At 40.1% G+C, this 11,819-nt stretch overlaps 1 protein-coding gene across 1 annotated transcript in view; it reads right to left on the bottom strand.

Moving 5' to 3' along the window:
• The window catches only part of CUL4B (cullin 4B), a 44,886-nt gene extending 33,347 nt beyond the window's left edge, over positions 1–11,539 (bottom strand). Inside the window, 2 exon segments of the mRNA XM_006144877.3 lie at positions 8,763–8,878; positions 10,947–11,539. Of these exon segments, the coding sequence (XP_006144939.1) occupies positions 8,763–8,878; positions 10,947–11,502 (672 nt within the window). The 5' untranslated portion in view covers positions 11,503–11,539.
• Positions 11,540–11,819: the final 280 nt, after the last annotated feature.

Below are 11,819 nucleotides of genomic sequence, written 5' to 3'. Positions count from 1 at the left end.
CTCTCTCTCGCTCACTCTCTCTCTCACTGTCTCTGGCTCTGGCTCTGGCTCTGGCTCTGTCCCTCTCTGGTCAAATGAAAATAAGTAAATAAAGGGGACAGCAAGTGGTGAAGTGGTTAAGGGTGCTGGACTCCCACACAGCCAACCACAATTTGAGTCCTGGACCTGGCGACTTGCTCTCTCTCTCTCCCTTTCTTTCTGGTCAAATTAAAATAAAGAAATGAAGTTAAATAATTTTTTTAAAAAGTAAATAAAGTTAAATAAAATAATAAAATTAATTTGAGGCAAGAAAGACAGGAGCATCTAAGGAGAGTTTCAAAGTTAATTTTTAAAAAAATTTTCTAGAGAGTGCAAGCACTTGCCAGCGAGAAAGAAAGAGAGAAAGCATATTCCCCCAGGGAAGATGGTCATGCCACAATCCCTTCTCCTCCATATTTCCCTCCTTTCAGAATTTTGAGAATACACACACATGCACCTCTGCTTTCCAAGCACTGGGTCCTAGAATTTGAATACCTAAGTCGGTCATGAGAGATCTAGCCACCTTAACCACCACACCATTGCTTGGACCAAAAATCAAGTTCTAAAGGAACATCCTGCCTCTCTACTTTAGCTTTGACTGCTTCTTAACATACAGACCAGCTGTAGTAGTTTTCCTTCTGCAACGACATTCTATCAATCTCTTCATGTACTGTTACAGAAAAATTCCCTAACAGGTATAAATAAAAACCAAGAACAGTGAGGTACACAGTATGCTATCATTTATACAGACATTTATGCAAAAAAAACGGAAAAATTAATAAAAACATACACAGTAGTTTTAACATACACAACATGGTTATCTTTGGAAAGATACCTCAAAACTAATGTTTGTGAAGAGTGAAACTAGCTGGAGATTGGAGGAAGAGGTGTGAGACTTTTCACTACATGCTCTGTAATACTTTCAGGGCCTTGAACCAAATGAATATATTAAGTATTCAAGGTACTAGCAGTTGGCATAATGGCTATGTCACTGGACTCCCATGTAGTCAACCGCAGTTCGAGTCCCAGACCTGGTGGCTTAAACTCACGCCGGGTGCGTGTGCGTGCGTGCCCAAGATCCCAAGAGTAGAATGGAGGAGAAGGGATTGTGGCATGGCCATCCCCCCGAGGGGTGATTTCATACTGTCTCTCTACTTTCTGGCAAGTGCACGTGCCCTATAGCAAAAACCTATCCCCCCAAAATCAAAAAGTATTGAAAAAATTTAAATACTTCCCCTCTCCCAAAAACCCGTCCTTATTCCATCATCTTTTTTAGAATGGCACTGAAGACCCATTTTAGTCTCACATCTGATTATAACCTTCGACACCCTCCAATCTAAGCACCATGCTTTCCCTCACTTTTCAGCAAGGTTTATTTGGGCAGTCATGTGTATTTTCCAAAACTTTTTTACCTCAACCTGCAATATTAAATATATTTTATGTCACAATCCATTGTCCGTAATATAAACTTACATGACCAAGATAGAAATCTTTATCAAAATACACGTCATTTCTATGTGTGATGTCCTGGTATATTTTTATTTCTTTTCAAAGAAAATACTAGTAACAAACTACTAAAGTAATTTTGTGAATTTACATAAGCACCTAAGGGCCAAGGTCTAAGTGATCACTATATCCCCAAGTCATCTGTCCAGCTCTGTACATAGAAAATAGTCACTGACTCAGGACCAGCAGATGTCATAATGGCTACGTTGCTGGACTCCCATGAGGTTGACCGTGGTTCAAGTCCCGGACCTGGTGGCTTAAATTCACATCGGGGTGTGTGCATGCATACCCAAAATCCTGAGAGGAGAATGGAGGAGAAGGGATTGCGCTGTGACCATCCCCCCAGGTGATGGGGAGGGGGGAGGGTGTCTGGCTCTTTGTCTTTGTCTTTGTGGCATGCACACACACCCTGTAGCAAAAAACTCTCAAAAAAGAAAATAGTCACTAACTCAACAAGGAAGGAGTATTTACTAAATATTCTGCATCTTGATAGGTACTGAGATAGAAACAAAAATAAGTGTTAAATCACTACCTAGGCGTATGATACAAGCTCTGCTTTATGCCATATTTTTAAAATGTACTTTTAGAAATTTATTAATTAGGGGCCAGCAGGTGGCATAGTTGCTGTGGTGAAGTCCCACATGGCCTACCGTGGTTCAAGTCCAGAGCCAGCAGCTTGAAACTCATGCTGCCCAAGATCCCAAGAGGAGAATGGAGAAGGGACTGCAGTATGGTCATCCCCCTGGGGGTGATTTCTCACCTTCTGTCTGTCTTTCTGACAAGCACATGCACCCTATAGCAAAAACCTCTCAAAAAAAGGGGGCTTAAATATGACTAAAAATGATCAAGAATTAAGAATCTGTAATTTCATGTTTTTAAAAAATGGTGCTAATACTGAGCAGTAATCTAGTAGAGGAGAAATACATAACATGTAATAAACTAAGCTTCAAAACATCGATAAAGTGAAAATATTAATGGTTAAATTACACAAAACCCAAAAGCTAGTCATCAACACGGCTAAGAATCTAACTGCTCTCCTATAAACATGGACTGATTAAGCAACCAGAGTATACAGTTTATAACCTATACTGAGATGGAAACACTATTTGATTCCAGTCTTATGGTCATCTATTCTACAAATGAATCATTAATAGAAAAGTTCATTAGTTAAGACTTCTTTCACAATCTGCTAACCAGAGTTCCTGTTATTAATGACAGATAAAATCACTTTAATCAGAGATGAAGCGTGGACTAGGCTTGCCTTCAAAGAAAATAGCTAGACATTTATACTAGGAATAGATGTTACACTCTCATATATAAACTTCCCGCAGCTTCAACAAAGGAAGCTGATTTAAAACACTATGCAGTTACGAGGCTGAGAACAAGAGAAAAATAATCCCATTATTTAAAATCATTATGTAATAAAAAAAAATCTCACATCAAAATCAAAATTCCAACCCTAAGCTATCACATGTAAAAACAGGACACCTTCTTGAGAAGTGCAGAAAGACACTGTTCCTAGAGAGTTCCTCTGTTTTTCTATTATTTTTTTTTCAATTCCACTAATGGTGTCTATTGAAGCATATTTGGAATGTAGTCTATTTGATCAGCCAGATGTTCTCACCCGGTGTGGATTTAGAATTTAAAAACATGTATAGCTTTAGACCTCTAAAATAAAATGTAATTTTAAAATAAAGATTTTTTTTTTGGAGAGGTTTTTGCTATAGGGCGCATGCGCTTGCCAGAAAGACAGCAAGATAGAGAGACAGAAAGCGAGAAATCACCCCCCAGGAGGGATGGCCATGCTGCAATCCCTTCTCCTCCACTCTCCTCTCGGGATATTGGACATGCACGCACACGCGTCCAGTGTGAGTTTAAGCCACTGGATCCAGGACTCGAACCACAGTCAACTACATGGGAGTTCAGCGACATGGCCATTATGCTAACTGTTGATCCCTAAAGATTTCTTTTTAAAGACTCATATTTATCATCATTGATTATAGCAATATATAACAGGGACTATTCTAAGTATAGTTAATTTACATTTAGCAACATCTTATTCAAAAGGAACCAATTTTGCAATAATGCAGGTACTGTTAGTCTCCCTGTTTTTTGTGTTTTATTTTTTAATTTATTTTATTTTTTAGAGAGAGAGATTTTTGCTATAGGATGCATGCGCTCGCCAGACAGAGAGAGAGAGACAGAGACACAGAGAGCTAGAAATCACCCCCTGGAAGGATGACCACGCTGCAATCCCTTCTTCTCCATTCTCCTCTCAGGGTCTTGGGCACGCACGCACATGTGCCCAGCGTGAGGTTTAAGCCACCGGGTCCAGGACTCAAACCATGGTTAACTATGTGGGAGTCCAGTGACATAGCCATTACACCATCTGTTGGTCTCAGTCTCCCTATTTTGTAAATGAGGAAACCAAGGATTAGAGGAGTAACTAGCTCAAAGTTACACGATGAGTGAAAGATCTCTAATCTAGAGCAGGCTGATCAATTCAAAAGTCACTGCATTTATCCGAAGTCCTATTTGTACTTAATCAAAAACAAACTCCATCAAACCTAAACATTTACTATGGCCTCACTCTTACAGGATTGCAAGTTTGTCAAGGAAAGATCATTTAAAAACTCATTTAAATTTCTTTTAGACTCGGTTGCAGTGGCAGGGGGGTGCATGATGCAGTGGCAGGTGGTAGCATGATGCTGAAGCCATATGAAAAGGCTCTAGGTTCAAATCCTGGGTCTACATGAACACACTATAACGAGCCAGAACTAGTCTCAATAAGAAAAATCTCGTGCTAACTACTATTTTGTACATTTGCAGGACATATGTGCTGAGACTAAGTAATCTAAAGTTGACCTCTATTGCAGGGAGTGAGTGAGCAATCAGAACAGTACCAATTTCAATGGGCCAATAAGACTGTGCCTAGAATTAATCAGAATATTTCAATCCTTTATTTGCATACACAGACTCGAAAACTTGGGTGGGAATTATTCTGTTATAAAAGCTCTACTGTGGGGGGGGGCAGCACATGGCAGAGTGGTTAAGTTGCTGGACTCCCACATGCTGACTGTGGTTCAAGTCCCAGACTTGGTGGCTTGAAACTCACTCCAGCTGCATGTATTTACATGCACAAGATCCCAGAGGGAGAATGGAGGAGAAAGGATTATGGCATGGCTATCCTCCCCCCCACCCCACCCCGGAGGTGATTTCTTACTTTCCCTCTGTCTCTGGTGAGCACATGTGCCCTATCACCAACAAATAAACAAGTAAATAAATATTTTCCTAAAATCAAAATGATGTAGAAAATTACGTTCTGGGGACCAGCAGTTGGTGTAATGGCTATGTCGCTGGACTCCCATATAGTCGGCCACAGTTCAAGTCCCGGACCCGGTGGCTTAAACTCACGCTGAGCGAGTATGTGTGCATGCCCAAGATCCCGAGAGGAGAATGGAAAAGGGCTTGCAGCGTGGCCATCCCCCCTGGGGGGTGATCTCTCGCTTTCTGTCTCTCTGTCTCTCTCTTTCTTCCTGGTGAGCACATGTGCCCTATAGCAAAAACCTCTCCAAAAAAAAAGAAAGAAAGAAAACAACCTCTGGCCCCATAAAGTACTTTTTTTTTTGAGAGAGAGGTTTTTTTTTGCTATAGGGCACATGCGCTTGCCAGACAGACAGAGAGAGACATAGAGACAGAAAGTGAGAAATCACCCCCCAGGGGGGATGGTCATGCCACAATCCCTTCTCCTCCATTCTCCTCTCGGGATCTTGGGCACGCACGCACACATGCCCGGCGTGAGTTTTAAGCCACCGGGTCCGGGACTTGAACCGCGGTCGACCACGTGGGAGTCCAGCAACATAGCCATTACGCTAACTGCCGGTTCCCAAGTACTTTTTAAATTACATTTCAGTGAGCCAAAATCAAAGAAGAACCTGAAGTTCAAATGGTATGAAATAACCTTATCTGCTTTATCCTCCAATTTAAACACGAACATCTCAAAATAATCTTTCTGAGTATAATTCAAAAGAACATTTATAAAACTAAGGTCAAAAACTATAAAAGAGTTCAAAACAAATGCTTTTGAATTTATTATAGCAGAAGCAGTGGGCAAGCCAGGTGGCATGGTGGTTAAGGTGACTAGATCCCCATGGGCTAACTGCAGTTTGAGTCCTGGACCCAGCAGCTTTAGAAGAACGCTGGGTGCATGTGCATGTACACCCATAATCCTGAGAGGAGAAAGGACTACAGCATGGCCACCCCCCAGTGGGGGGTGGGTGATTTCTCCATTGCTACTGTTGAGCTCTCTTTCTCTCTTCCCCTCTCCAGCAAGCACACACTCCTATAGCAAAAGAAGAGAAAGCAATGCAATTCTATGAAAACTCAGGATGAAAAGTCATAACACTTATGATTTGAGAGTAAAGAAATATAACTGCAGTCCTAAAGTACAAGAAAGCAAAACTAGGCCAGCAGGTGACATGGAGATTAAGGCAGCTATACCCGACATGGCTAACAGCACAGTATGGGTCCTGGACCTAGAGGCTTGAAAAATACGTGACACATGTGTGTGCATGCCCAAAATACCAAGAGGAGGGTAAAGGAGAAGGGACTGCAGTGTGGCCGTCTCCCCTTAAAGGATGATTTCTTACTTTCCCTCCCTCTCTCTGTCTCTGGCAAGCAAATATGCCCTATAGCAAAACTAAAAAAAGAAAGCAAAAACAAAAAATAAAAGCTATAAGCTGTTGAAGAAAAATTTAATGGTGTCAATATATCAAAGGAGATATTTTCAAGTCAAAAGTTCTAGAAAATTATCCAAGGCCAAGTAAATAGGGTTCATTAACTACAATCAACACTTATTATAATACAGAATATTCAAACTGCTGTGTTGTGTTAGTGAGGCAGAAAAGTAGTGAAAGTATACTAAAGTAAAAATAGAGTGTCTCAATTTGAGTCACTTCCACTCTGCCAATACCAAGGGTCTTCAAAATATTCATGGAAAATGGACATTACGTTAAAAAAAAAATAAACACATTTAAAATAAACTTGAGCTTTAATTCCAGTTTTCCATAAAGTTTCTGAAGTCCCCTCATACAAGACCTTGGGCAGGTTATTTAATTTCTCTGAGACTTAGTCTCCTCATCAATAAAGCAGTGATAAGGGAACCAGCAGTTAGCGTAATGGCTATGTCGCTGGACTCCCACGTAGTCGACCGCGGTTCGTGTCCCGGACCCGGTGGCTTAAAACTCACGCCGGGCGCGTGTGCGTGCATGCCCAAGATCCCGAGAGGAGAATGGAGGAGAAGGGATTGCGGCGTGACCATCCCCCCTGGGGGGTGATTTCTCGCTTTCTGTCTCTATGTCTCTCTCTGTCTGTCTGGCGAGCGCACGCGCCCTACAGTGAAAATCTCTCCAAAAAAATAAAAATAAAAATAAAGCAGTGATAATACGTCAGCAAGGGTTTCTATAATGCTTAAATGAGATAATATAAAATGAACCTGCTTTGGGACCAGCAGATGGCATAATGGCTACGTCGCTGGACTCTCATGTAGTTGACCATGGTTTGAGTCCTGTCCCAGTGGCTTAAACTCACGCCAGGCACGTGTGTGTGTGTGCCGAGGATCCGAGAGGAGAATGGAGGAAAAGGGATTGTGGTGTGGCCATACCCCCTGCCGGGGTGATTTCTTGTTTTCTGTCTCTCTGTCTGTCTCTGTCTTTCTGGCGAGCTCACGTGCCCTATAGCAAAAACCTCTCCAAAAAAAAAAAAATGCACCTGCTTTGTAGGCTGTCACTCACATACACTATATGAAGAAAAGACACTGGACTACATGATCTCTTAAGGCCTTCCCAACTCTAATGCCATAATTCTACTTTTATTATTGTACAGCCCAGAAGCCATATATGTAATACACCAAGAGAGTCGAATGAGTAGGCTTATCCTTAAGTAATAACTTAGTACTACTACTATAAGCTGACATTTACATAGCATTGTGATGCTTACAATACATAGCATTATTACTATATGCTGAGCATTATTCTGATTGTCTTGCATGTACCAACTCATTTAATTTTCACAGCAACAGAAACCAGTGATGCCAACTGACATATTACAAGCGAAAGGATACATTGTGCTTCTCAACAAATCTAACTAGCAATAACATCATCTTACACTATTATATATCATAGAGTTGCAAGGTGTTCTTCATAAACATTGTATCTGATTCTTATAAGCAGCCCTGTGAGGTAGACAGGGTGGGTATTCTCTCTGGTTTTGCAGAGAAGGAAACTAAAACTGTTCCTTCTCCAACATCACAAAGGTCACAGCAGTGAAAACTAGATCCCAAACCTGTCTTCTGACTCTTGATCCATCACCACACTACCTTTGAAACTAAAACATGAGAACTACTAATAATGATAAATTGAACCAACATAATTTCTTACAAAGTAATCATCAGTATAAAAACTCAGGCTATTGTACTCTGAAGTATTTGTTAAATACCAAACTGCTGATGCTAAAAAGGAAAGTAACTTTTTGAATTAGTTGCTTCTGTACAAAACACAACAGGGAAAAATCTCTTGGTCACAAAAAAAAAATCTAAATCAATAATTATCCTTTGCATTGTATTTAAGTTAAACCTTTCAAGTAAAGACCTGTTTGCTAAGCAAAAGAAACAAATTCGAATCTCAGACTATGTTGCTGGGTTACAACTTACTCATTTCTGGGTTAAAATTTGTCCTGTGGTTCAGAAGATAGGACAAACACATACAGCAAAATAATAATAATAATAAAAATGGCAAAAGGCTACTAATAGGAAAGAAGTAAAATAAAGGATATAGTAGGAATAAAGAAAACCTTTACGTCTTGAGGCCTTTCCCATAGGTAGATGAAACAAGGAAGCGGGACTTTGACAGCAGAGTGATATGTCAACCAGAAATCACCTTTGAAATTCATGCTAAAGGATTACATTACAGGAAAAACCTATGATACTCCACAGTACACCTAACTGTAGCTCCTAATCCGAAGAGTTCAAGATAAGCCCAACTTATACCCGTCCGTTTGTATTCACAGTCTATGTGAGAATTTGTGGTCTGATTATAAAATAGAGTTCATCAATTAGTAGAAAAAATGTAACCAGAAGGGGATGGAAAGTTTACTTAAGGACTCATTTTAAGAAGTAAAATCCATACACATCCCACATCAATTGATGTGCATCAAATCTGGTTATCGACATTAATACATACCTGATAGAGTTCTTCTAAATTGTACTTAATTGAAGTACTATTCTGAATAGCTTCTACTGCTTCTTTGAGTTTCTGCCACGTTTCATCTGTGTAGTTTTCTGGTAATTTAGGCTTATCTAGGTGATATGTAAAAGGTTGGTATCAGAATAATATGTAGGACGTAGTAAGAGAAGATCCATAAAACATAACAGCATTACTATTTTTAAAGGTAAACTGATCTTTATAACCATTATACCTAAATGTTAAACCACTGTGTTTAAGCTTAGTATAAAGAACAATATGTGAAATGCAAGAATACTGTTTAAGTCATTTTGACTCATCCACTAAAACTGAAAGTGAGTTTTTTCTCATGTGGACTGTATTGCTTCAAAAATAATAACTTAAGAATGACATAAAAAACAAGAATCCTAATCTAGCCTATCATGAGTAAAACCTAAGTCGACATGCATTTTGTACCTGAGATTTAAAATACTAAGTGTCTACTACGTACAAGATATTTCACATACATTAACAAATCTTCCAACAATGCCCTGAGGAAGGTTTTATTATCCATACTTTACAAGTGAGGAAACTGAGGCTGGAGCTCACTTAGTAAGTGTGCCCAAGTTTGCCATAGGTAATCAACAACAAAACTGGGATTCTAATCCAGGTCTGTTTGGTTCCCAAATTTATGAAGCATCTACAGAAGATAATAGAAACATCTCAACTCAGGTTTTAAACTACACTTACAAGCAGAGTGAAATTTTTTAAAATTAAAAACTCCTTATGATTCCAGAACCTATGTAACATTTTCAGAATGGAAAAAAAAATCTTATTCTAGGCTTTAACTTCATTGACCAGCAATAAGTCCAAAAAAAAAATAAAACATCTGAATGCCTTAATAATGTTTTTAAGAGGGAGGGACAGACAAATGAAATCTCCGAAACTGATTAGAAAACATAATTAGGATCACAGCTTATTTCTTCAAAAAAAAAAAAATTTGGCTGATAAACTGATAAATCTTTAAGTGAAGTGATGAATAATACATCAGTCAATTACAGTTCATATTCACTTCAGAAAGCTCTACTGTTAACTCAGAAAGAATACAACACTCTTGAGAGCCTGGGCATGGGAGAAGAGTAATATAAAAAAGAAAGGGTTAAAAATAGATGATATCAGAACCCTCTGCCTAAGACAAAATAGAATATATTCCTCAATTCCACACTAATGCTGAACACACAAGCATGGAGAACCCAATTTTCTCAATATTTAGCCACAAAGCACTTATCTGGTAATCATTACTTAAGTTCATTCATTTACTTCTCCATTTCATAAACATTTTAGCATCTATTACCTGCTAGTTAAGAGTGCCGAAAAAGTAAGTCAGAAAGACAGGAACACACTCAACACATAAAAAATTAAGCTCAAATGTTTCAAATTGATGATTTCATATTTGCATCAGTGCATTCATAACACACTCCTAATGACATATCTCAAACATGACATGAACCCATTCTCCTAAAGGCAAGTCAATACTTTAAAACCCATTTTAGTGATTAAAAAAAAGATGTAGTAATTGCTCCTATCTTTAGACTAGTGGTACAGAGTTACTACTTCTGTGTATAGACAGAATTTTTCACTTTCAAACCCTACCTTTGGAAAGAAATGCAGAGACTATTTTCTCCAAATATTACTTCCACAATGAGTTTTGTGAATAGAGCATTGAACATTATCAATTTAATTACAAATCATATTTGAGCATGTAAAGATCACCCCTGCTACCTGCTTTGCTAGGGACTGGAGAATGTGGCCTACTGAAGCATAAAAATAAAAATCCAAGCAGTGGCAAGGCTCACTATGCACCTGAAATAAATAAACCTCTTCAGAATAAAAATCTCTCACCTGTAAAATCCGGATCAATCATACTGACAGTCACTGTTATGCGGAATAACAGATTAAATGCAATAGGTTGAGAAAGATCTCAAATACTGCACAGAAACACCCCTTGTATGCTTCAGCACAAGGATACTAACCTTCCCCAGAAATGAGCCCTCCACTAAAAAAAGGACCTCCTCTCCACCTCATTGATTATGCATAAAACATTAGGCCACCTCTATACTGTTTAATATATTAACATAAATAGAGCACGTGACCACTCAAGTGTCAAATCCTTAGGAGGTGATTATGGATTTTGGCCTTGGTTACCTTTAAAGTTCTTGATCACTAACTTCTTAGCAGAGCCAGGCTTGCTGTTAGCAAAGCTAGAGACGGTGGTAGAAGATTTGGCTAGGCCGTTTGCATGATGCACCGAAGACACAGAAGAGATTAATATACTCTTATTTTTAAGTTGCTGCTGCTGAGATGTTGCAGCAGTTGGTGAAGAAGAGGAGGAGGAGGAGGAGGATTCCTCAGCCATCTTCGCATCAAACCCTACAAACTCCAGGGTGTCTTCAAAACGCAGCTTCTTCTGTATCGGTACGAGGCAGGAAGCAGCCACTGAAACCCCCAGGCAGAAGGACGAGGTTGAAGGGGATGCCGAATCCCTGGGTTGTAAAGGAGGAGTGGAGGAGGAGGAAGAGGTGGAATCAAAGTCTTCTCTCTCGTTACTACTGTTACTGCTGCTGCTGCTGCTGCTGTTTAACTTTCTCTTCTTGGCAGAGGTGGGCGGAGTGGTGCTGGTATTACCATCAGTGGCAGATCTGACCTCCTGAGCAGCAGCAGCAGCTGAGGGATTGGGGGAAGAAAAACCTGTTGGAAACATGAAAATAGCGGGGTCAACAGGCAGAGGAGCATCAAAAACCTACGTTTATATGCCTGCGTGCGTGTAGGAGAGAAGGTGGCAGTGCCAGAGGGGGAAGGGAAGAAAGAAGAGAGGAGAAACACAGAGGACGAGAAGGAAAGTGAAGGGGGGGCTACACCGGGGGAATGGGAGGGTTTGGGAAGGCGGATAGGCTGACACCAGGAGTGAGCAGAACAAGGGGGGGAGAGCGAATGAGGAGGCAGACAGGTAAACGGCCGCGCCGTCCCCCTCCCCTTCTTTTCGATCTCTCTCCCCCCTTTCTGCAGGAGCGACTCTGG

The sequence above is a fragment of the Tupaia chinensis genome, unplaced genomic scaffold (assembly GCF_000334495.1).
Source record: "Tupaia chinensis unplaced genomic scaffold, TupChi_1.0 Scaffold000135_1, whole genome shotgun sequence".
In the NCBI taxonomy this organism is placed as follows: Eukaryota; Metazoa; Chordata; class Mammalia; order Scandentia; family Tupaiidae; genus Tupaia; species Tupaia belangeri.
Note: the sequence above shows the minus strand (reverse complement) of the source record. Positions and strands in the feature narration are given on the sequence as shown.